This window comes from Micropterus salmoides, unplaced genomic scaffold, assembly GCF_014851395.1.
Source record: "Micropterus salmoides isolate LMB-PRFRI ecotype aquatic unplaced genomic scaffold, ASM1485139v1 Ms_hic_scaffold_3, whole genome shotgun sequence".
In the NCBI taxonomy this organism is placed as follows: Eukaryota; Metazoa; Chordata; class Actinopteri; order Centrarchiformes; family Centrarchidae; genus Micropterus; species Micropterus salmoides.
The window spans coordinates 20,175,930-20,202,402 of NW_024042261.1; the positions used below are offsets into that span (position 1 = coordinate 20,175,930).

General features: G+C 39.8%; 1 protein-coding gene across 1 annotated transcript in view; it reads right to left on the reverse strand.

Annotated features, from left to right (window-relative positions):
- Positions 1-1,407: 1,407 nt before the first annotated feature.
- Positions 1,408-26,473, reverse strand: part of gucy1a2 (guanylate cyclase 1, soluble, alpha 2) — a 48,031-nt gene continuing 22,965 nt past the window's right edge. Inside the window, 6 exon segments of the mRNA XM_038693416.1 lie at positions 1,408-6,583; positions 6,585-6,690; positions 7,127-7,281; positions 14,700-14,843; positions 16,596-16,868; positions 18,194-18,406. Of these exon segments, the coding sequence (XP_038549344.1) occupies positions 6,470-6,583; positions 6,585-6,690; positions 7,127-7,281; positions 14,700-14,843; positions 16,596-16,868; positions 18,194-18,406 (1,005 nt within the window). The 3' untranslated portion in view covers positions 1,408-6,469.

Consider the following 26,473-nt stretch of genomic DNA (forward strand, 5'->3'; position numbering starts at 1 on the left):
TGAAACCTACAAAGACTGGACCAACTACACATAAAGATTGTTTCCATCATCTTGCATAGATCATTTTAGTCTTGTCTGAATAGTTAAGAAGGAACATAAACCACACCACTGGGTAAAGACACTGGACAACACACTGAACAACTGGTCAGTAATGGCTGGAGTTTTGGCGGTAGGCAAACAGAACTGGAGGGGAGTGAACTTCATAAAAGCTAATTTCAGGTAAAGCTATATATTTAATGGTATGTCTCCCTTGGGTGACAAAAAGTGATGTCATGTGTGTCGCCGATGTCAGGCTTTAAAGAGAAGCGGGGGAAAAGCTTAAAAGCTCTTCCTTCTGCGGCAAATTTATCTCCATTGAATATCTTTGTACACGTAAACAAAATAACAGATTTCTTCAAAATTACTGAGTTTGTTGGTCCTGCCAACTTGTTTGGAACAGCAACAGTATTAACAGGAGAGTGAAGGAGATGTTAATCACCAGCCCGGGGAAGGGCTCTAATCACACCTGTGTAGGCATACTTGGTGAAGAAGGCCCTCAAATGTAACACTTTGACTTGTCCTAAATAGGTTTTAAGGAAATCGGCTCAGTTGATTCAAGACAAGTCTACATCCAGATCTATTTAAAACCAGTTTAGGTTCATCTGGATATTTTTATACTAACAACGTGTCAAGTGACAATGTGAAAGGGGCCACTTGTAGTGATGAAACCTACAGAGAATTCCTACATGAATTTGCAGTTCACCTCGGCTTTATGGAACTTTATAGTGATTTTCAGCAAGAGATGGACTAGCAACCGCTGCTAGGGCCCATGAGTTTTAGCCTCCTCTCTAGCGTTTCCGCCTCCCACACCTGAGGTCAGGACCGTGCAGTACATTAATAACGACTCTGTTGAAGGATTATATTTCAAACTTTATCCTGGGAAAAGTAGACCTTGTGTTTCAGTAACTATAATGTGATCTACACACACTTGACAAATATATGTGAATTCTTGTCTTTTTGAAATGCAGCATTCAGCATAATGAGCAAAAAATAAGAAATTAATCCTAATTTGAAGATTTATATAACTATGATTTTTGTACTTTTATCACTATATATCAAACTCACACGCTCCTATCAGTCATACACAAATTTGTAACACAACAGCCGCAGTCTTTCTTCCTTATTAAAGATACTTAGTGTTTTTTTATTTACATCATATAAGACAGCAGATGTGCCCTTAATGTCAGTCAGAAACCAACAGCTGTCATCAAGTCTCTTCCACATACACCTGATTCCAACGACAGGGTCAAACAGGGTTCATGTCCAGGTACAGTGCTGTATGTTTACAACATGACATCAAAGTACAAAACACTGACCAGAATATCTGACACGTGACATCGACCAAAGAGAGAGATCCCAGTGAAATGATGAATTGTTAAATGTCACAAATATTTTATTAGATTTAAATTAAGCTGGCGAACAAATGTCATGGAGGCTACTATTCTCATGTGGGGGACGCTTTATAGACTGGAGATCGGTGGAGCAATGTACATCCATTAGGAGGACCCTGGACATGGATGACAAGCATCAACCATGTTTGTTTCTGCTGTTAAAACCAGGATAAATAGGGACCATCAGCTTACACCCATGGTACTACAAGTGGGGGTGAAGTTGATCTTGGCAACAAGACTGTTCATAACAATGTCCTGCAAAAAAAAACATGTTGCGCAATTTTATTTTTCAATAAAATGACATGCAGTTGAATTTAATGTTTCATAAATCCATAATTGAAGACAATTGTTGTGAAGGAAAAAATTACAATAGTGTCAATGGAAAAGTCTACCATTTATGTCTTATTTCTTGAAATAAAAAAAAGTCTTCAGAGTGGGAATGTTGGGAAAACCAGCCTGGCTTTAGATGGCACACATACTGACATAAAGTACATTATCTGGCAGATATTTTAAAAAACAAAACAAAAAACAAAGCAGTGGAAAATGTGACAATCTCAAATCATTCTGTGAATTACACCAAACAAATAATGTGTAAATAATGTTAAATAATTTTATTACAATTTCCATATTTCTGTTTTAATATACTAAATTGTACATATTTATTACAGGTACAATCAGTCTTTATTAACAAATTATTATGTTAGTACTTTGTTAAACTTAAAATGTTCTCATATTGTTTGACACACACAGACAGACTCTGTCCAGACTTTTGCTGGAGTTATGGGTGTATTTGGCTTCGTCTCACTGGACACTGGACCCTCCCACGCTTACAGGCTCATGACAACATTTGTTCATGTTCATTGTTTGACACAGCTTTTACAGTACAGCTAAGATGTATTGCCACTGTAACTGTGATGTACGCTTGCGTATGAGTAAGTGACCTACAGTATGCATTGAGGTGTAATGGGCCGTGACCGACAACCACACTGTACTGTAGAGAACCAGTACCTGCGACACCTCTGCATCATAACAGCAAGACAGTCAGATCTGACCAAACATTTAATATTATGCCAAGAATTTACAGACTTGGAGACGTGACTGTTGGACACAAGTTGCGTGGGTGTAGCGCTGATGTAATGTCCTTTATTTAGCTTGATGCAGAATTCAGCCACTGCTGAAGCTGAATGTAAATAACACCTGCACTACATTTATGCTACAATAGATTTTGTACAAGTACACATTAATGCATGTATGCAATATAGAATATCGACAGGATGACAGTCAGGAAGCATCTTGTGAGTCTCTCTGTATGTGAAGGCCTGCCTTGGGAAAACGTGTCAGATACACTTAAGAGAGGATATTCAGTCTCTACAATAGTTGTGTCCATGCACTTATTGTTCCCCATTGTGGATTTAACAGTGTTCTCACTTTCATATGTACTTTTATAGTTAAATGTTGTTTTGTCTTCTTTTGGGATTCTGCATTGGTCACTGTCTCCTTGCAACAGCAGTCATACCTTCTTTTGGGTGTGTGGAATCATAAAGTCAGAGCAAAAATGGTTTAAATCTCCAGAAGTGAACACTGTAGAATAGTTTTGTTATGGCAGCTAGTCAGCTAAACTAGCAAGCATAGCTACCATTATTAAAAATGTAGTCATAATTGACCATCATTAATTGGCGCTTCTTCATTATTCTTCAATTAAATGTATCTAATCTCCTCTATCTTACTCTACATCTCCTTCCAATGAGAAACACCAAATTGCACATGTCCTGAGTTTCCGGTTTAACCCTCTATAAGCTTATGGACAAGGGACTGCTTAGGGGTTCATTTGTCCATCAACTAAAATTGCGTTATACTGTTGTTTTGATTAAAGACACTTGAGGTACCTCCCTGAAAACTGTTGTTTTCTATAATATGGCCCATGTGGTCTTGTAAACGTTTGTGAAATTATACTTGACTTTATTATCAGGGCAAAATTAAGGTTAAACAGTATCCACTTTCCCAGGCCTTGAAGACATGCAAACTTCCCTCAGGCTTTTTGGAAAGTTGGCCTGCCATTCTCTAGTGTATTTGGCAATTTATACTGAAGCAGAATTCATTTTTGCTTGGCAGGCATGTCAATGTTAGCGCTAATCTTCTGAGCCACTGATACATGGATATACAGATACAGGAGGTATGTTTCACTGATGTCTCATGTGGGTGTTGCAGATTCTGGGCCTCTATAATATCACAAAAAAACATGAATGTTACAGACCTTTTGGTCTCAGGAAGTGCTTTGGCTTTGTTGCCACAAAGCAATAAAATGTGAAAAAGTTTATGCTGCTTTCTAACAGGTGTAGCAAACTCCCATAAGAAATGTATCTGTGACTTGACGTCTGAGTTCCCACTTGTCTTGAAATCAATTTATAGTGTAGATAAATTCCCTTGACTTGAAATTACAATTTTGACCCACTAAACAATAGTACCTAGTTCGGCGTGATTAAACATATGTGATTTGTGTTGTGATATTTTTTGCCTAAAAACTATGCTATGCTTTGACTTACTGAATTTATCTTTAGGTGTTATTGTTATCTAGTCCATTGTTAGTTCTATACTGCATAGTATACTTAAAGCGACAGAAAACAACTTTGAAAATAGGTTATAGTTGTTTTAGTTTACAGTAAATATGGATAAAACTATGCTATATATAGAAAAATATTTTCAGAAATGTCTATTTTCATTGCCAAAATTGATCAGGAACTTTACAGAACATGCTGTAAATGTGCGAGTGTTTCAAGCTTTCTGATGCTACTGCTGTCATGGAATCTGATGACAGTTGTAAGAATTATTTATGGCAATACCGACCTATGACCAAAGTGTCTCAGCACTTCTAACCCATCACCGGTTCAAACACTAGCAGGTCAAAAAGAAATCTTGAATTTTCTCTTTTCCCCTCCTCCCATCCTTTCCTCCAATATGGCACATTGCTTTGTTAGGATGGTGACCATCTCCATTTGATGGCACAATGCCCTTTAGTGGGTGAAACCTTTGGCCAGATGGGCATTCATTTTTGTAAATTACCCTTCTGATGTTTTCCTACAAACTGTTGTTTTACATAGCATAGCCAACATGTTCCTGTTGAATCTTTACCATGGCCAGTGAGTGACAAGTTGTTTGGCAGAGAAAATTTGCTGGTCCCGCCCATAAACAACTGAATGTACACATCATAAATAATAAACTAAAATTAGGATGTGATGTTGACAAATCTCTGTGTACTTCTTTAGATAATATAAACATTTCTATCAGCATCTAAAATGTAAGATGTCATGGAAACTAATACCTCATAGAAAAGTGATGTAATGTTAGTTATTTAAGTACATATCCAAATGCGCCAATGTGTAAAATATTCAAAAACTTTCCAACCTCAACTCTTCACTTCCAACTTCCTGATGACAGTTTATAAAGATTCTCTTAGACAAAAACTTCAGACCATTATTCTCTCTCGTCTGGGTTACTGAGCTACGCTGAAGCATTTGGAAGGCCTGAGATTTCCAATGAGTAAATCATACTCAGTCTACCAGCAAACTAGTAGACTTGAATTTGGATCCTGTTGGTTACTGTATGCAATTAAAAGATTATGTTTGTAAATGTGAACCGTGTCAAGCATGCATACTGTGACTATGTGTACAAGTTAGTATGGTACGATCTTATTAGTATTGTATTGTGTGTATTGTTGGTTGATCTGGACAGAAAACGGATGAATAGGATTTCAAATATTTGAACTCTTTGAGGAGCGCTCGATTTCTCATGCCAGCCACTCGCCTCAAAATGAAAGACACAACTAGTCAGGACTCCAGGTGGCTCGGTTCGATAAGGCGTCTGCTGTGACTTGCAACATCACGGATTCAAATGTGGCTTACAACCTTTGGCACGTGTCATTCCGCCATTCAAATCTTTCACGCTTCAGTATAGCTAGTGACATAAGAAATGTCATAAAAATGTCTAAAAACAAATGGAAACCTAACAAAATTGAAGCACTCCTTGTGTTTTTTTTATTCTTTTTAAAATATTTAAAATGAACCCATCTTGTATTTGTCCTGATTTGAGCAGTAAAAAGGCACTGAGCTGCAAATCATTTTCAGTCCTAAACATATTACCTGCAATGAAATGGCTGGATTGCTGTTGGTTATAGTTTGCTGTGGGTTAGAAGTGTCAGGTTAGTATGAGCGTTTTTGGCTTTTGTCCTTTGATGAACCCTTTTCAAACCTATACTTGTATGTGCCTCTCATTTGCCTCTCTCCGCACCGACCAACTGGTCCTAGGTGGACGGATGGATGTAACGAGCAGCAGATGTTAGAAGTACGTTTGGTAAAGCATGACATGATTTAGGGACAGTTGGAAGGGGAATTGTTTTGTTCTTCAGTAGTGTCTTCCTTGTACAAGAGGCAATGATGCACAGCAAACATTTGTGGCAATGTCGCCATCTTCTAAAAGTTCTTCATTTTATCATTCCTTAGCATCCACTTTGTTGATGGAAAGTGGATTTGTTCTATTTGCGCAATTCCATTGCTAATGAGTACAATTCTGATCATGTAAATGATCTCTCTCCAGGTTTTCTCAATGCATTGTTGCCTCTAGACCCAGGTCACGGTAATGTTTGGGAGACAGGACCACTGGAGAGAGCTAGAAACCAGGTACGAATCTGAGGAATCCAGCTGGATCCAGCTAAGTTTTATATTAAGGTTTCTCTATTTGACGCCATCAGTAGACTTCCATGGGGAGGGATCCGTGAGTGTAACAGAGTTGCTGTTCCTCAAGTCTTTTAAACTGTATCTCCCTTGCTCAGGAGATGAGGGCATGTTGTTCTTTTTCACCTATGATGAAAGCATTTCTTTGAACATTCATTCATATATGCCATACCACAGGTCTGAATCCAAGTTTTCACATAATGCATTTGCATATCCAGAGATCCGTGTGATCTGTTTTCCTGCATGGTCCACAGGTTCAAATCCAGCCTCTCACATAATGAATATCTGTGTATCCTGGTCTGTGTATGAGACTTACAGACTTGTTTCTCTTAGAAACATTGTCCCAATGCTGTAGGAGACTTTCCTCATAGAGGCCGGGGGAGCGGAGCGAGAGCTGGTCAGTGAGGCATGGCTGTGAGACGTCCCTTGCCTCCAGGAAGTAACATGTCCCCGGGATCTCTTTGGGAAAATTCTCTGGGAGCTCCAGCCGTGAACGAGGGACAAATGAAAAAGAGCGGTCATCTTTCAGCAACCTGTTAAGAAGACAAGAAATTGTCTTAAAGAATAAGTAGTCTTTTAAAAATGAGATAGGTAAGTAATAGAACACACACAAAAATACACTACGATAAACCATAACAGACATGAAAATTTTAGTTTTTTTCAGCTTAATCTATGTTGCTTTGTAGCTTTGTTTAGACTAAGATTAGATCCGCAAAACCGCAAACATAAGACATACAAACACACACACACACACACACACACACACACAGCTGGAGGGGTATGAGGAAATAGCAGCTGTGCCTGATGTCAAGTGATGTACAAGTAATAATATAAGTCCACAAGAGGTGACACATTTCATTGAAAAGCATTTACTGTTATGATGACATTGTTAAAACAAGAACACATATATGTTTGTGTACGTGTACATCTGTGTGTTTGAGTCTGTGTATGTGTGGCGCTGTTACTTACTGGTAAGTTGTGGGACTAACATTGATACACCTCGGATGGCTCCCCGATTCAAACTTGCTGGCCAGTGTCACATTGTTCCCAAACAGGCAATAACGTGGCATTTTAACACCGACCACACCTGCCAGCACCGAACCTGTGTGGATACCTATCCTTAGCTAAGAGAGACAGGGAGGGAGAAGGTGGTGGGAGATGTTTGCAGAGAAAAAAAGATGGGGAGAGAGATTAGAGCAATAACACAATCAGCAGCACATGCACTTGGCCTGGAGAGTTATGCAGCCACTGTTGTTACTGTATTTTCACTTATGTCTGTTTACATTACTTTTTCCCCCACTCTCCCAATTCATTTCTTTATACTGTATGTGCATGCAGACTTCAACAAAGTCGGATATCGAGCTGAAATGATTAGTCGATTAATTAATCAAGAAAAAAGTTATTAATGTAAAACCTTTTCAATAATCAATTAGTAATTTAAGACACCTATCAAACAGATAGGATCTGAAATGTGAGGATGAGATCATTTTCTTTGTTATATATTATCTCAGACTGTATATCTTTGGGTTTTGTACTGTTTTGTACTGTTTGTTCAGATGAAACAAGGCATCTGAAAACATCACTTTGGGCTTTGGGAAATCAGAATGGACATGTTTCACTATTTACTGATTTTTTATAGACATTAAGATTAATTAATAGAAAAAAGAAATTGGTAGATGAATCAATACGAAAAGAATCATTATTTGCACTCCTTGTCTGATCTCACTGTGACCCAAGTCATGTCTGGCTTTCAAGATCAGTAACCAGTATGAGTAAACACATTGGCACCTGGCATCTTAAGTGACTAACCTGTCAGATCCTGAACTGCACCACCACAAAGTACCTGGCACTGCCGTGAGAGTTCATAAATGAGATCCCCCTGCTGAAATGATGCCATTCACTTATGTTCAGCTTGCGCGCAAACTGTACATAACCACCCACTTCATGTATATAAGGTAATATTATATTACCCATTTCTTCCTTTGCACAATTTTTTTTTTTATTTTACAGAAACACTTGACTTGTATAGACATTATATGTTGTTGGTCATTGTTTTTATATCTTTACATCTTTTTATAAACTCTCTATCTCTATATACACTTATTTGTATGTAACTATGTCTTTCTTCAGTTTTGTTGTCCTTGTTTCTAGCTGTATACATTTTTTTATCGTCCTGTAAATTCTTCTGTGTGTAAGTACATTGAGAGCAACTTAAAAAACATGTCCTAGTCAAATTCCTTGTATGTGTACACACATACTTAGCCAATAAAGCTGATTCTCATTTTATCTTGCAGCACAAAAGCTTGAACCAAAGGTGCTGTGCACGCACTGAGCCGCTGCACTGTAGCAAGCATACTTCCATATTAGTGTAGCCCTGCTTATCAAATCTTATATCCTGTGATAGTGAAATGTTAAAGAGATGAACTTACAAAAAAAAAGAATTAGAAGGGGAAATTAATTAAATAAATTATTGCTTGCATCCTCAGATATAAGGCAGCAACACGGTGCTAATATAATAATCTGGCTGAACTATGAATCTATTAATGGCTGGAGGCAGAGTGAAAGCTATCCACCTATCACTCCAATTTGATCATTCTACATCACGGCCACACGACCAGCTATTGATTTCCTCCACTTGGGAACAAGTCATCACACATACATATGTACACACACACACACACACACACACACACTCCAGTAAAAGCCAGTGGAACCCAGTACATTTCTAATGATCTACTTGAGCATCTCATCACCTAGGTATCCAACGCCACTGTGTGGATACCAGCACACTGCGAGGTAGTCATGGCAACAACAGGCGACGGGGTAGTGAAGTAGAAAGAGCACAGGCAGACAGAGAGAAAGACAATGGAGAGAAAGAGAGCGAGAGAGGCAAAAATAAACCAGTAATTAGATGGCAAAACCTTGACAGTATAGGAGGAGAGATAAAGAAACCGAGAGAGACGGAAAGCGAGAGAGAGAAAGGGCTGGTAGGTGCACTAGTGTGACCTATTTTTTCAGTTTAACTGCTACAGATGGCCATGAACTTGTCTGTCTGTCTCTACAACAGACAACCATTCACAGACACACACAAACAAATCTGTATCCAGCACCCACTCTCCTCTTTATTTCTTAGTCTCCTAACACAGACACTAACACTCTTTGCCCTCCTTTTCAATATGAGTCAGCATCCACAGAACATGGCCCTCAGTAAGCCAATGAGCAAATGGCGCAGCAGCACAGTCGACCAATCACATTCCAGCCTCTGGCCAAGCTGATGGAAGGATACAGCGATGGGGATAGACTGAGACAGAGAGAGGAGGGAGTTGTTATAGAGTCAGTGTTGGTTCATATACACTCAGTTGCCAGTTTATTAGGTACACCTAGCTAAAACTAATGCAGCTTAATACAACAGTCCTGTATTGCGTTACGCTCTCTCTATAACGCAATACAGTTTAACAGCACCACAGACAACATCCTCCAAAATGATCATAAAGATGGAACAACTTCTAAAACAGTTTCAACAAAAAAGGAACATTGTGACCTTCATGATGGGAGGTATTATTGCAGGACAGTTGTATTAGGCTGCATTAGTTTTAGATAGCTTTACCCAATACACTGGCAACTGGACTTAAGCTGTTGTAACCAACCCATAAAGCAATGAAATGAAAATGTAGTTTTTAATGGTTGCTGAAACAATCAGTCGATTAACTGATAAGCTGAATGTCAGAAAATCTGTTCCCACCTCTCAGGTGTCAGGATTTTCAGCTTTTCTCTGTTTTATTTTATTGTAAATTAATTATCTTTTGTTGCTGGACTGTTGGTCGAACAAATCAAGCAATCTGAAGGTGTTACCATGGGCTCTGGGGAAATATGATGGGCAAATTTGATAGATTAATCAAGTGAAAAAAAACATACAACATTTTAACCAATAATGAAAATAAGCACTAGTTACAGCCCTAAGGGTTTTGGAGATCCTATGCATTACATTAAAACAACGTGATTGATAGGTGCAATATTACTTCAAAGTCAAATTCTTAGCTTACCTGTTTTGTATTTAACACCTACCAGCACAGTAGTTATGGCAATCTGATACTTGGGGAGGTGCTTTGCGCACACTGTGTACAACAGAGCTGAAGTTGCTGGAAGGCGGACATATTGGAATTAATAAACCACTGCCACTTTTGATTGGCATGACTAGTGCCTGAGCATTTGTGGATTCAAAATGCTCAGATACTGCTGATGTAATGTATGTTTGGAGGACCTACCAAACATACATTAAGGTTATCATTAACAATAATAATATCATGTGATAGAAGCCTGCATTCAGATAGTGTAGGACTGAGCATGTATAGTGGATGCTATAGTTTCTTAAATATTTATGGTTAGAAAACCATGGTAGTTTGGGCAGAATTCATATTAGCAGTAACAAGCTAAGCACTACATCCCTGATATCCACTCGCATTTACATCCACTCATACACACAAACACACACGTACATGGAACAGGAAGTAGTAATATAGATGAAAACAACTTACAATGTTTGCTTTCTATACATTTCTCTCTCTTCTCAGTATATTTCTCTGTGTCCTTGGATCACTCTCTCACTAAACATTTTCTCTCACTTCTCTCTCACAGCTCTAATGCTAGTTTGCATAACAGTGCAACACTGGCTGGAGTTGAGTGCACTCACTGAACAGCATTTATCACGCTGAAGTGTTGGATATCTCTATAACTCTCCTCTATACCAACATGGAGTGAAGAGGGATAAGAAAGAGGAGAGCTTAACAGAGAATGCAAACTACAGAAAACAGAACGAGAATAAAAAGGGAGAGATAAAGAAAGCAAGAAGCTGAATTGGAAAATGAAAGGAGTGAATTAGAGAGACGCTGCAGAGGAGAGAATGAGGGGAAGAGAGGAGGGGGAGGAGATAAAGAAGAGAAGAGGAAAGAGAGGGGGAGAGAAAGTGGAAGAGCAGGAGAGAAGGCCAAAAATGCTTGGCAAGGCCTTTCTATTTTGAGACAAATGGACAATGTTATGAGCACAGTATTACACTGAACAGTGTCCTGTCTGTTATTCAGCAGCTATCGGTCTTCTCCCTCACACACACTTTCTGTTCCTATCTATGTCATTGTCTATTTTTAAAACAAGTCGAAACCAAATGCACTCTGTGGCAAAAACAAAACAAAACAACAACTCCAAATTCTGCAGTCTTCTCAAACATAAAAACAGGTTCAATCACTTCAACACGAGCTGCAATGTTAAAAGGCTAAGGCTGGTGTCTTTTTGGCATTCATTTTATTGTTAACAAATTCCATGAAAAGAGCATAACCAACGTGGTGGTCCATCTCTGAATACTTTCCTATTCACTTACTATGTCTTTGGCACTCATTTAATGCTAAACAAAATATTTACATTTAGCTGATGCTTATATCCAAAGCGACTTACAATTGCTACTGTATATATGTCAGAGGTCGCACATCTCTGGAGCAACTAGGGCTTAAGTGTCTTGCGCAGGGACACATTGGTTGATGTGTCACAGTGGGGAGTTGAACCCGGGTCTCTCACACAAAAGGCATGCGTCTTATCCACGGCTCCATCACCACCCAAATAAGCAGTTTAATTTTTTAAAAGTTAACAACAGAGGATTGTAGTTTTTAGCAAATGTTCATCAACCACAAGTTAACAGTTAATAACTTGTTAAATGATTCTCTTTAATTTCATGAGTTCTTCATAATAAGACCAGTTTTATACTATAATATGACTGAATCCAGTAAAGCGAAAGACATAGCCAATCATCCAGAAATAAAGAGCAACTTACTGTAGGTAATGACTTTGACTCATATTTATGACATTGCAAATAAGCACCCTGGCCCTCAAAGCTACCCAGGCAGCCTAACAGTGACAGGTGACCTTGACAGAGACTGGACTAAGGATAGACATAAATAAATCATATCCTCTGTTCCCTTTTCATTTTACTGATATAACATTCAGATATGTTCAAACTCAATTCCCTCAGCTGTGTCTCTTTCCTCCCCTACCTACTTAATACACTCATCTTTGTTTCTGCAAAAAATTCTTAAAATGTAGGTCCACATAGACATTTAACATTTGTCTTATCTATTGCATGACTATCCATCCTGGGAGAGGGATCCCTCCTCTGTTGCTCTTCCTAAGGATTCTTCCACTTCTTCCCCATTAAAGGGTTTTCTTTATCTAAATTGAGGGTCTAAGGACAGTATGCTGTATGGTCCCTTGAGGTAAATTTGTGATATTGAGCTATATAAATAAAATGTAGTTGATTTACAAAGCTTAGAGAGTTGAAAACCAACACACTCAGAAGCATATGGTACATAAATAGAACAAAACATCCCATACATACACCCACACGGCACACATACTGTATTATTTCCTACTGTATAAACAAATGCATCCACATTAAGAAACATCTTGAGCCGATCCTAAGTAATGCTATCAGGGACAATCTGTACATATTTTTTTTGGCAAAAATAAAGCTTCTTTCTTTACAGTGCTTTAGTGAGTTTTGAGTGTGTGAATGTAAAAAATTTAAAAATTATTTGGTTGCACCGGTGATGGAACTCTTCTGACACCAAGGTGGCAAAATTCACAAAGCTAGCAAAAGATTTGTTACTTCTTCTATCTCTTTCTCATTGGCAAAGAGCAGTATACAACACATTTAGCTTCTCATCTATAGCATGCACTGACCATCGCTTTCACTGGTTAAAATGACAAATGTCCAGGTCACTAATTAACACTAATTCAGTGATTAACTTGAAATTATTGGATTTTGTGCTCTCTATAAGCCGATGTATGTCAGCCAAAGATTGTTAATAAAGCAAAAAGGAGTGTTTTTGTTGTTCCAACAGCCCCAACAGAGAGAAATTGAGTCAAATCAAGTCACATTGTTGGAATTAAACTTATATCATCGTCATATCATGTTAAAACTTAAAGCTGATCTACTTAATAGTTTTGAACCGGGGACTTTAGTATTTTGATCAAGTAGTTTGTGAACTATTTCAGCTTATTTTAACGCATACATATTCAATCAACAATTTGGGTAAATAAAAAGTTTTGGATCAGACTCGGTATCAGAGATACCCAGTATTGAATGCACATAGGACATAACAAACTGTGAGTAACCCTACTGATGATTCTATAGTGTTTTAATTTGAATGTCACATGCAGCTGGCTGGGAGAGAAGTTATGTAGCCTAAGTATAACTCAAACACAGACACACACTCGTGGGACAACATATCCCTTGCCTCATTTCAAACACACTCCAATTAGTGTTACTTTCGTCAGCCGAAACTAAACGAAATATATTCGTCAACTTTTTTTGCCTGATGAAAATGAGACGAAGAGGAGACGGCGACAACGTCCTTAAACGCTGACTGTGAGGATATTAACATGCAATATTGTTGACCTGGACTATCAGTGTGCGTACTGAAATAGTCAATAATGCGCAAATACCAACACAGATATATTCAGAACCAGAAAACAATTAAGATACATTTAGATAAACAGACACAGGCACACATGGCTACACTTTCCACACGCTAACAATGTCACTATTTTCTAAAGGCAAAAATTGAAGGAAACTGTCCTCAGTAGGTTTGTGACAAAAAACTCACCACTGAACTGTAGGTCAGGAACCAGGCTTGTTTGAGAATCACCATATGGACACACAATTTACTTTTTTTTTTCCTTACTGAACTGTATCCACATTATCATGCAGACACAGACTCACATACAGTATGCAAATGATACATGAGTCAGACAAAAAATATAGATCATTTAAGTAGGCCTACAGTTGGAGACAGTTCTATACCAAAAAGAGACGGCAGATAAACAGGTGACACATTTACATTAGCAAAATAAATGTCTTGTTGTTGTTTTTTCCTGTGGTGTTATACTAGAGGATTACAGTGGAAATGAGCGTTAAGGCTTTGTTGTGTTTTCATCCTCTGTCATTTTTAATGTATGTTATGACTGGAGTGCAGTGTTATATGTGTTTTTTAATCATCAAATAAAATGATTCATTCATTCATTCATTAAAATGACAATGAGAGAGATCCCTCAACACTGCTGACAAGTCTTCTTTGTTGAGCTTTTTTGTATATGCTTGTTCTGTGTTCTGTGTATACATCGAGAGCAATGTAAGACCGGAGTCAAATGAGTACACATACCTGGCCATTAAAGCCGATTCTGAAGTATTGTAGTCAGATAATATAAAATGTGTTACAGCAGTGCCATTACGGGGGAAGGAAAGACTGAAAAAAAACCACTATAAGGGAAGCAAACTGTGTAAAATACAGGAAGGAAGAAACTTAGGAAAAGGAAATGTAATGAATGCACAGATGAACAAGAAACTAGCAAATGGGACCACGATTTAAGCTAATTTGGCTAGTTTCTGTGTGCTAGCAGCTGAGAGGTGTTACAAAAATGGGCTTTTCAGGGCTTATTTCCTTAAATGCTCCAAAATCGCCTCAGATACCTGCATGGTGGAGAGTGAATGAAAACTTACCTTGATAGGTTTCCCATCAGGTGTCAGCACTTCCTCTGAGAGTTCCATCATCTTCAGAGCCATGTGTGCAATTGGCTTCGCATGACTATCAACCTTCTTGTGTAGTCCTCCTGCCACACAGTAGGCATCACCTATTGTCTCGATCTGAATGAGAAATGGAGGAGGAGGGGCAGAAACTGAAATGAGTAAGTGTGGCTTTGAGGTATATGCTGATGTGTGAAACTAAGTAGCAATTCGATAACTCAGACCATCTCCACTGAGTAGTAGAAATTAAAAGCACTCCTTCATTCCTCTTGTAAGTTAGGTAGGTTTATTGTCACAATATGAAAGTTAAAGTTATATAGTGAAATTGAGTTTTGTAACTCCCTTCTGCTACATAGCAGACAATATAGATTAATAAAGAATCAATTATGAAAAAGTACAAAGGTACGAAAATATATGAACTACAGTATGTTTCCCTCTATTGGTCTACATCATTCACAATAAGAGTTGGTGAGCATTTGGAGAGGATCTCGGTTTAGCCACTTACAGCGCTTGCACTGCTTCTGACCCAGTGTGAGAAGCCAAAAAAACAAGCATAAAGAATACAAGCATTTCCATTTATTCTTGTAACCAATTTGCAGAAATACAGATCCACTACAGTGCCCGTCGCAGATTCACTGAAGAGCCACTTAACCTTGTATTGTCACATAAATACAGCCTATAAGCGTCTTGAGGCTCTGATATTCCAGAGACCAGAGAACTGGTCTGCTTCAATATGAAAAGTTAATGGGCCGGTATGTAGAGATGCAATCTCTTGCTATCTTTTTTAGTTGAAATTTGTGACAAACCACCTCACTTGATCTTTTAAGCAACAGCACAATGTTTCCGACATCCAGTAAGCAAGGAATTTGGGCAACTTAGCCAAATATATTTGTCCCTGTATTTCCAGTCGAAGGAGTGTGCAAGGTGTCATGACAGTTGACAAAGGCGGCAAAAAAAGACAAGAGGAGAAAAGGAAACAAAAAAAGAAAACTAGGAGACAAACTGCTCTCATTAAGGTCAGCCACCGGCTAAATCATTTCAACGGTAACCATGACAATGGTAACATACGGGTGCCTCAACCTCCTCACCACATCCTCCTGTTCTTGCTTTCTTTTCTACACACTCACTCTTCAACTGCTATACACATAAACCCTCTTAAATACACTCAGAATCTCTGCCTTCTTCTGTATCTCTTCTTCCCTTTCTCCAGACATCTGATACATGACATTTCTGAGGGGAAACACAGAGGAAATGCATGTTTCTTATGGGAAAGTGGAAGGTATATGTTGTCACAGGGACTGTGTGATCAAGAAGAAAGATGACGGCAGTGGTGATGATGGAGAGAAGGTGGAAAGAGTAAAAATGAAGAGAAATACTGAGCTGATGGTAAAAAGTAAGGATGAAAAGTGGGAAAGACAGCAGACTACAGTGAAGACTGGCCCAAAACCCACACTGTCACATGGACAATAATGACACATCTTTGTTAAGCTCCCACAGACTGGCCATTAATCAGTTACTTTTTCCACAACACAAGAACACTCACACATAACAGCACACACACACACACACCCACAAACTCCAGTACACACAGACAGAGACACACCCTAAAGATTTAGCTGATCTAAACACAACTAACACAACTGGTAAGACTTCCATGAAGGCTCTCACTTCCTGGGAAGCTGCCACTTCCTGGAAAACAATTGACCTCATTCTGCACAGGTGTGCACATCAACCAATAAAGTCATTAAAATTTTAATGCAATCCTGGGCATCTGCCTCTCCTATCAAATCAAACTGCCCCCCCCCCCCCCCCCCCCGCCTTGTCTCAACTACACCACATAAAGAAGATGTGGGCATCTTTCTGTCTACTGACCTTATAAACATCCAGAATGCCACACTGGTAGTCGAAACGTGTGTAAAGCTCGTTCAGCATGGAGATGACCTGCATAGGTGTGCACTGGGCACACACTGCAGTGAAACCCACGATGTCCGAGAACAGCATGGTAACGTCATCAAATTTGCGAGCGGGCACCGGCTGACCCTGCCACAGTTTCTGCGCCACATCACCTGGAAATATGGAATAAAGGAGATCCACGGTTCTCCTCTTTTCCTCCTCCAGTGCCTGGTGAGTCCGCTCTAATGTGGCCTGGGAAAGGAGGGAGGAGAAGGAGATTAGGAGCTTTTGTTCTGTGTGCTTGCTTTGATGAAGGCAATGATAACAACGATGCTGAGATGTGGGAGTACTGCACAAAATTAAAACCACTGGCGCATGTACATTTATCTGCGTAATAATTTGATTTATTTATGATTGTATGCATCTGCATATGCTTATTTGTGTCTGTGGGTGAGCTTGTTAATGCCAAATCTATCTGATGCAGTGCTATAACATTGTTTAAGCAGGCAAGTCAACTAAGATACAGCTATTTATATCAGTGGCCTGGGGAGGATAGCTGCAGTGAGAGAGGGTGATGCAGTAAGCAGATGCATAGGATGGGGTCAAGACTCAGAGACTTGCTGAAAGGTACTTTATAAAAACATAAATTATCAGAGCAAGTCCCAGGAGCCATGTGTTTCCAGTCAGTATGGATTCAGGCAACACTGAGATTTAACTACCCGGTACAGCTGATGCATTGGATTTAACATGTTTACTTTAGTGAACTGTCTTACATCTTGCATGATGGGAAACAAAAACGAGAACCTACCAAATATACAGAATATTTTTGTACATATCACTGTATTTAGGGTCACAGGTTGTCATTTGTTGTTTTGATTGGTTGTCAGAAGATAAGAAGGCAGGTCTTACCTAATATGAGCCCATCAGAGGGAAAGAGTAGAGGAGGAAGAAAGAAAGGGGAGTGGAGTGCTGCCAATAGCATAACCCTTTTTGTTGAGACTTTAATGGACAATGAATGATAACTCTCATCCTGTAATTATTTTTGGTTTAGGTTCTCCCTACGTCTGTTGTAAAATTAACTTAACCAACGCAGAGCCCAGTGCAGGGTTGGCGCCACGCATACTGGACGACAGGCTGGCCTCCAACCATGTGGTGAAAGTGAGTCAAGCTCTCTAGGGTTCAGGTAATGCCTTCATCCTTTCTTGTTGTTGGTAGCCAAAGGCATACAGTGTATGCTGTGGCTTGTTAGTAGCTGGTAAGGATTAGTGATAACTAAATCCCCTAGACTTACAACGAATCATTGTACCAGTACTTCTGTACTACAATGCTTAGATTATGTGATCAGCCTATTGCAAATGTTTCATCCTTTTCAAACAGTTCTAACTGGTGGAAAATGTTATGTTCATGCAATTGTCCCACAACGACAAGCCACAAAGATGTAAAAAATCTGATTGGTTACTGATGAGCCTATTTTCTCATGATGGCAATGGTCTAATAAAGTTATAGTAATGAAGTTTCCCTATTTGTCCTGCTCTGTAAATACGAACACACCCAGAATTAACTAGCAACCACTCTACCTTCAGTTTGTCCATTCTCTTCTTCAAGCCATCCTGAGCCTTGGCCTGCTCCCCCACCAGGATAACGTCCCGTGTGGCATCATGGATAGGGATATCTGACAGGTGGAGGCCTCTGCCCATTAGCTCCTCCAACTTATCAACACGTGGCGAACCCAGGAACATCAGGGAGCAGGACTCAGGCACATGGATCATCTGACCCTTCAGCTCCATGACCTGGCATCAAAAGGGACAAAGAAGGTTATTTAAGAAAGTCAGGTCTTTGTTGAGTTTTTTATTTGTTTTAAGAAGACAGACAATCCTGATTATCTGCAGATTACAGAAATACACTGAGACAGAGGAGACAGAGGATGGAAGACAGATTTTTAGATTTAGACAGGCGTTCATGGTAGTTTATGTTCATTATTGGCCTCTCGTTACTGTTGATGTCATATCCACCTGATACTTTACTATTTTGTACTACTCCAGTAACTGCCTATTCCATAATTTGCTCTTAATTGCTGACTGACAGAAACCTGGCATTGAAATATCTAATTAAATATGTAATTATTTTCCACTCTCCAGCTTCAATGCAGGTCTGTACTCATATCACGGCAACGGCTGTTTATTTGGTCATCTATCTTTGGAAATGCATTAACAAACTGAAATAAAGCTTTTTCTTTTCCTTCAAGTGTTGTAAGTGGTTTCCTTTTAACATCTACAGTACTCATACATACACAATGTTGTATATACAGCGCAGATTATAATTGCAGCCACAGAAGCTTACTGTGGTTTAGTGAGCACTTTGAATTTCATTTAGCAAGGCAAGGTTTAATGTATAATGCATGCTGACCTGTATGGAAAGTGCCTGTAAAAACTGGGCAAATTGTTGACCTAGTTATTAAGGAGACAATCCTGTCATGATCATAATGGCACTGGTTTGAGTCACAATCCATCCAAATGTCCTTGAATAACAAATACCTATGATCATTTACATATATATAAGATCCCTTTTAAAGTATTTGAGTGGGTATAAGACAAATAAAGAAACAAACTTGTCAGCTGAAGATCCACAAACAACTGCAGTTTTATTGCCAAAAGTATTTGCAAAGTATCAATAAGAATCGGTTTCACTAGCATCTTGACATTTTGCTCACAAGCACTTACACATGATAACAAATATGTGCAGGACCTGCTGACTGTCCTTAACACAGGTGCGAGGAGTATAAAGAAAACAGACTGCCTCTCATTCCTTGCAGCTATAGAAGAGAGAGACTGAAAAGGGCATGGGTGGCTGATTACCCAAGGAGATGTTGAGGAAAGACATTACTGCCCTTTTGAATATGACTTTTAGCTATTTTACGGTGCTAACTACCTCTGCCAGAGGCCCTGTGGACAAGCCACTCTCCTCCTTCTCCCTCGACACGATTTCTCTCTCTCCTGCTTAGTCGTTGCCCCTGTTTTTTTTCTTTTCTTTAGTTTCTCTGTTCGCTTCTCTTTCCATTTTCATCTGTCTTTCATTCCTGCCTCTCTCTCTCTCTGCTCTTCTCTCTGTTTCCTCCATCACTTCTTTCTCTCTCTTTCTCCATAGTGTCAGATAGATTATTCCGCCAGTGAGCACAGTGCAGCCCTGTTTTATTTATAGCACAAGGCTCTCCTAGGTCTGCATAATACATACAGTCTACATCCACACACACACACACACACACACACAGTATTTCCCTACACACGAAAACAGAACACATCCAACAGGGAAACACACATACTGCCTCTGTGTCTCAGAAACACTGACATACATACAAATAAACACACACAGGGTCCAATACATTCATGCAGTAGTTCAGTAGGCACTGTTATTCTATTCTTATTACTGTAAATGCCTACTGTATGCCCAACATCTGCAAATGCTGCCATAGCAATTCAGTTACCGGTTATGTGCTTTTAATGATTTTTTACAAGTTGGTCTGCTACAAGCACTATGCCCAGCAATGCAGACCGTGTAGCTATATATTGCAACTTGCCATTCACATGAAAAATTACTAGGTGCACTTTTACATGACAAGCATTAGCTGAAACAACGCCTAATCAGGTCTACCTTAAAAACAAACCCGAAACAAGTCAAAGCTAAGGTCACTGCAGTTCCATCGCCTTCCACAAGGACTCCAAGATGACTGCTGTTAATGTGTACAGTAGTTTACTTGTTGCGCTATTTTGTTTTTCTGTAACTCTTTCATTGTTTTTGCTGTTACACAATAAAGTTTGAAATTGCCACCTAACAACTGTTGTTGTGGCTTTTTTAATCATGTATAATTATACCAGTGTCTCACCACCTTATTCTCAGTGTGTTTCTCTGTCACCCTCATTTTCTGTCTTACTCTGTCACAAACTCTCTCACACACACACACACACACACTGATGCACAGATACAAATATACATGGACACACACATTCACACATCCCTGGAGGCAGTTGTGTTGGCCTAGTTGTGCGTCTCTGTTTAAGTCAGCACTCTACTCTCCTTCTGTCTGCATTGCTGTCATCACAGCAGAGATAGAGGAGGTGAGTAAACAAAGGAGGAAGGAAGGTCAAAAGGAATACTGTGGTTAGGAGAGAAAGCGACACAGAAAGAGGGAGAAGGCGACGAGAGATATGAGACAGAGGAAGTGAGGTGGGAAGGCTGAAGGGAAAAAGAAAGGTGGGACATGATAAGAAAGAGTAGCATTGTAGAAATACCTGGATGGATCAAGGGAAAGAAAAATACAGAGAACATAGGATTGAACTTTAGGGATGCATAAAGTAGAGAAAACATATAAACTGTATTTTTATAAAAGCAGATAAAAACACAGCAAACTCCAAGAGAAGGCCAGTGTGTTGTGTCCTAGTGCAGTATGTAGTAATCATTTCTCTTTATAGCACGTTGTTTCGCATTTACTCTGAGCCCTTGTTCAAGGTCACTGTATTGTCACCACAAAGAAATATGCTAACATTTTTCTCATCAGGTAAAAAGCTGTCTCGCGAGACTCACACAATTTTTCACATGCTGTCAAGGCACACATTAATTGAGTCCAGACACCTGTGACGAGTGGTAACGTAGCTGGTAGAGTTTTGCAGCATAAACATCTAAAAACTGAGGACCAACCTTGCTCTGTTTGAGACTGTGAGCTACACTTTATCAGATATGCTGTAGTTAACATGTGTGGATCTGTGGTTAGATTTCTGCGTGATCAAAAGTGTTTAAGTTACTTTCGAGCAGAAAACCTGCTGAAACACAGGAGATATTAAAGTCCAGGAGTTTATAACTGACAAAAAATGTAATACTTTATCATTGAGGTGAAAAGGTGCCACAATCACATTTAAAGAGGTTACTTCCTAAATCATGACTCAGCAAGGAAATAATTAGGCTACAGGAGAAAGGATTATCCAGAGGAGAAACAGATCTAGAAGCAGCACAGAATGACTGAGAGCTGCACCGCATTATATTGTGTTATTGTTAGGTTATAGATTTTGAATTGTCACCTGCCACTTGAATTTTGTGTTTCTCTTTACATAAATTTAAAAAATCACCATAAACTCGTGCAGAAATTCATCAGAATGCAGGAATTAAAGTGTTTAATATTCAAATCTTCATATAATTCAGCATTAAAGATTTCTTTAAAATAGTGTTAAAATCTTGTCTCGTGTGGATCAAGTGAACCCTATCTCAAGTCTCGTCAGTTAAGTGTCTTGTCACACCCCTAGTAATTTACATTGAAAGCAGAATTATCTCTCCCCTGCACATAGCCACCAGATGTACATATAATCAGATGCACATTTAAGATTGAAAGATGTTCACACACCTGTGTCCACCTAAAACAATACAAGACATCTAATTGAACATCTCCAAAGACACCCACAATGGGATGATGAAGCTATCAGCATGTAGCGACTTCAATAATTGACAACATTAGCAGGCACCATGCTTTCCCAAACCCTGACAGGTCAGCAGGGAACTAACTCAACAATTATCTGATTTGTCAGGAATCCAACTGAATGCCAAACTTTTTTTTTCCTTTATCAAATTATACTGGGGAACATTTTATTCTGATCAAGTATTATTGATTGTTTTCCTGAAGCGTAGTGACTTGTCATTGAGAACTGCCTTTCTACCATCCGACTCCTAGTTGTCACTCTGTGTGCATATTTGTGTAATTTGTGTTTATGCATGTTTGGGATTTGTATTATTCTGCACAAGTCTATGTAAATGTTGTTGCACCTTATAATAGTAAGGCCTGAGCAGCACACACTGTGAAGTTCGCATCTTACGTATCAGGATTATCAGAATGTTCATATTCAGGTTGCTATTGCCATAGGCAACAGGGAGCTGACGGTAGATGAAAAGAAGACAAGGCAGGGGAAAGAAGAAAAAAGCTGAAAGGGCCAAAGGTGAGGCAGAAAAGAAGGGGGAGTAAGGAGAGAGGGAGATGAGAAAGAGAGACACCGGGAGAATGAGACACACTGTACTTGAAAAACGGAAACCAGGTAAGAGAGAGAGAGGGAGAGAAGGAGAGAAGTAAAGCAGGAGGTAGAACGGACAGCTAATGGATTTTCTTTTGTGAGGAGACTCTGGCATGTCAACAGACTCTCATTTGCATGAACAAGCACTGAGCAGCAAAGAGTCAACGAGTCAGCCTCTCTCATCTCCCTCTGTCTCTCTCTCTCTCTTACACACACACACACACACACACTGCTGCAATGCTCTTATCTTGTCAGACCCTAGTAATATTGTGCAGTACTCTGACATCCCACTTGCACAGTAAAACATGTACACAACCACAAATGCACACACTCACACATACAGCTAGTAGCCAAGATAAACACTACATTACAAGCTTGTACCTTGTCATTTCAAATGAAAGAGTCAGCAGAAGCTTTAATATGCTGATGTTGCTGCTTTTTTTTAAAAAAACTGAGGTAAATTCATTTTATACTTGAAGCACATGTTGATATATAGGTCTGTGAAAAGGGCAAGTGTCATATTTCATCTTAAACATTTTGTAATAATTTAGCTCCCTAGATATAAAGACAATGAGACCCATACACAGTCCAATACCAGCTAAGCTTACAGTAATCAGAACAGTACTAGCCACGGGTGCTCCAGTATGCACATTTGGTAGGCAGTGTGCCCTAATAAGGCCGTCACACCAATTGAGTTTCACGAATGCAGCAGCAAGGACTTGTAAACACCAGACGCACACCATCTTGGCTTTACGCTCCTCTCCGGGCTGTTGGAAAGCTCCAGGGAATTTAATGGTCACTGGAAATGTGTTCATGCTCATGCTTAGTTTTCAAAGAAAAACTTGATGCTAAGAAAGCATCTACATGAGCTACATATAATTTTATTAACAATCTAAACGGGTTTGTGAAAGGCGCTATATAAATCAAAGTTCTTATAAAGACACCCTCAAGAAATTTGTCTACAGCCTCTAAGTGGACCAAAACTAAAGTCAGACTTTAAGCATCTTAAATATGTTTGAGATATACATATATTTGAGAAGGAATAATTAACATATAGTAACATTATTAACTTTAAACAGCTTCTTAGAGCGCAAGATGATGACAAAAACGCATCCATGTGGCAGTCCATCTGGCCCCCAAAGCAGGTTGACTGTGTAGGCTAACTCTTTAGTAGCAGGTTATAGCAGTTCCCCCCCATCAATCTTGGCTGGAGCTGAACTAACCATGCTACAGCCTGGCTGAGAGAAAATACAAGAGCATCACTGCAAAACGGAAAGCTGCACAATAATCGTATCTCCATTACCTGCTTAAATAATCGTTGGATGCCAAAATCGTAATTTAATCGAAAATAAAATTTGATTGATCGCCGAGCCCCACTCTGCAGTCTCCATACCAGATGGAGATACAGCTGTCAGAACACTCTCTATGGTGCCCCTGTACAATGTGGTACCGATGGGGTGGGTGGGTACAAGTGGTGCTGGGATCTTTTGGTCAGGGACAAGGTGTGTAGGTCCAGGTCAGGTGATGTGCACCCCCAGGAACTCTGTGTTCTTTACTGACTCCACAGTGGTACCGTTGATTTAGAGTGGGTTGTGATCAGGACGGTTCTTCCTGAAGTCAACAATAATCTCTTTGGTTTCATATTGGTGGACAGATTGTTGGTGTTGCACCAGTCCACTAGTTGTTTCACCTCCTCCGTTTAAGCCACCTTGTCGTCCCGAATGAGGACTACCACGTACATCGTCATTAGGTCTTCGATAATATGTGGTACTTGACTTAGTGAGTGTCATGTCTCAATGGTAGTCATTGAGACATGAAATTAAAGATTTCTCTAGCATTGCTATGACGGTGCAGTCTTAAGCCATGAAGGGATGACAGCCTGGCTCAGTGAGGTTTTTCAAATGTCTATGAGGACATGTGCCAGTTGGTCAGCACATTCTCTGAGAACACAGCCTGGTTTACTGTCAGGACCTGCAGCCTTCTGTTAGTTGACTCTCCTCAGGGTCCTTCGGACATCTGCTGGGTCAAGACTGAGTACCTGGTCATCGTGATGAGGTGAAGCAGTCTTATAGTCTGTGATTGTCTGGATCACATGCCACATGCACATGTGCCCCCAGAGTCATGAAAGTGTCCCTTAGCAAAACACTAAACCCAACGCTGCTCCAAAGGCGTGCATCCTCTGGCATATAAAGCAATTGTAAGCCACTTTGGATAAAAGCATCAGCTAAATGAATAAATAAATGTTAAGCTGCGTTTCGACCAGAGGAACTATACCCCGGAACTAGGAACCTTTGGAGGAACTCACTGCGTTCCCACCAGAGGGACCAGGGTCTAAATGTAGTTCTGGGGTCTTCATTTTACCCCCTAAAAAGACCCTGCTCGGTGGGTAGTACTTTCCGAAAGTACCGGTACTTTGGTCAGGAGCTACTGCTCCTCTATTTTCCACCATTGTTTGCAAACCAATAAATCAGACGTCTCGCTGCTGTCCGCCTGAGATCAATCGTCAGCATTAAATGTAAATAGCAGCCAGCCTGGGTGGGTTTACAGCGAACAGCTGATGGAGTTACTACTGGGTCCATAGTTGTTGTTTTTAAGTTTTCATCAGTCAGGAAGTTTCTACACAGAGCTGAAGTCGGTCTCCTCCTCTTCAAAACCAGCTGAACCGTTGATTTTCAGGTAATAAAGCTCACGTTCCTCCGACGCTCAGGCGACACACACGAGTCGAGAGAGAAATGTTTTAATAATCTTTCAAACTGTCGCAATTTTATTTTTGCATTGTTTTATCTGTGCTGGAGTTATTTTAAGAACTTGATGGTTTTATCCAGTTTGTTATCCACACATGTCTCGCGGATGTCCGCCTGAGATCGTATGTCGGCATTAAATTTATAGCTGGGAAACAGCAGCTAGCGTTCAGCAATTTGTTAACAGCGAGCAGCTGATGGAGTTGCGCTAAATACTGGGTCAGAAGTTCTTGTTCTGAGTTTTCGTCAGTCAGGAAATTTCTACAAGGAGACGAAGTCGGTCTCCTCCTCCCCAAAACAAGCGGACCAGATGATTACAGCAGGTAAAGCTCGTTAAACATCTCGTTCCTCCAACGCAGGAGGACACAGACATGTGCTGCCAGCTGATCTGCAGCTCTTGTTGGCTGGAAATGTTGTAATAACTTTCCAAACCGATTTTATTTTTGTGCTGCTTTCTCTGTGCTGGAGTTATTTTAAGAACTTGATGGTTTTATCCAGTTTGTTATTAAATGTGCAACGAACTTTATCGCGTGTCTCTTCATTATACTCCCACACAAAAAAAGCTGCTTTAATGGTCAAGCATAGCCTGTAGTTTTTCATTATATTCCAGTCAAATCTGATGTTCATTTATAAATGTTGCTCATGGATCGTGGTTACAAATAATGATGCCTGTGCATCACTGTGTAGAGCCAGGCCTACAGCCTACGTCAGCTGGTTAATTTGCCTAATCTTTGCAGGTCTTTCGACCATGGTGGAAACGCACACAACAGTGAGCTGAAGGAACCTTTTAGTTCCTTGAAAAGAGATCTGGGGACTTAAAAGTCCCAGGTACTTTTGGTCGAAAAGCGCCTTTATGGTGACTAGGGGCCTGTAAGCAGGAATTAGCATCACTGAGAGATGGTTTAAGGTGCCACAGTGGGGGTGGATGACAGCATTGAATACCTTCTTAATGTTTGTGTAGGCTAGGTCCAATGTGTTGACTCAGCTTGTCAGGAACCGTGCACACTGATCAACATCGCTCTAAATGCACAATGTTAGCCACATGTTGTTGTTTCAGCTGTCTCTGTGC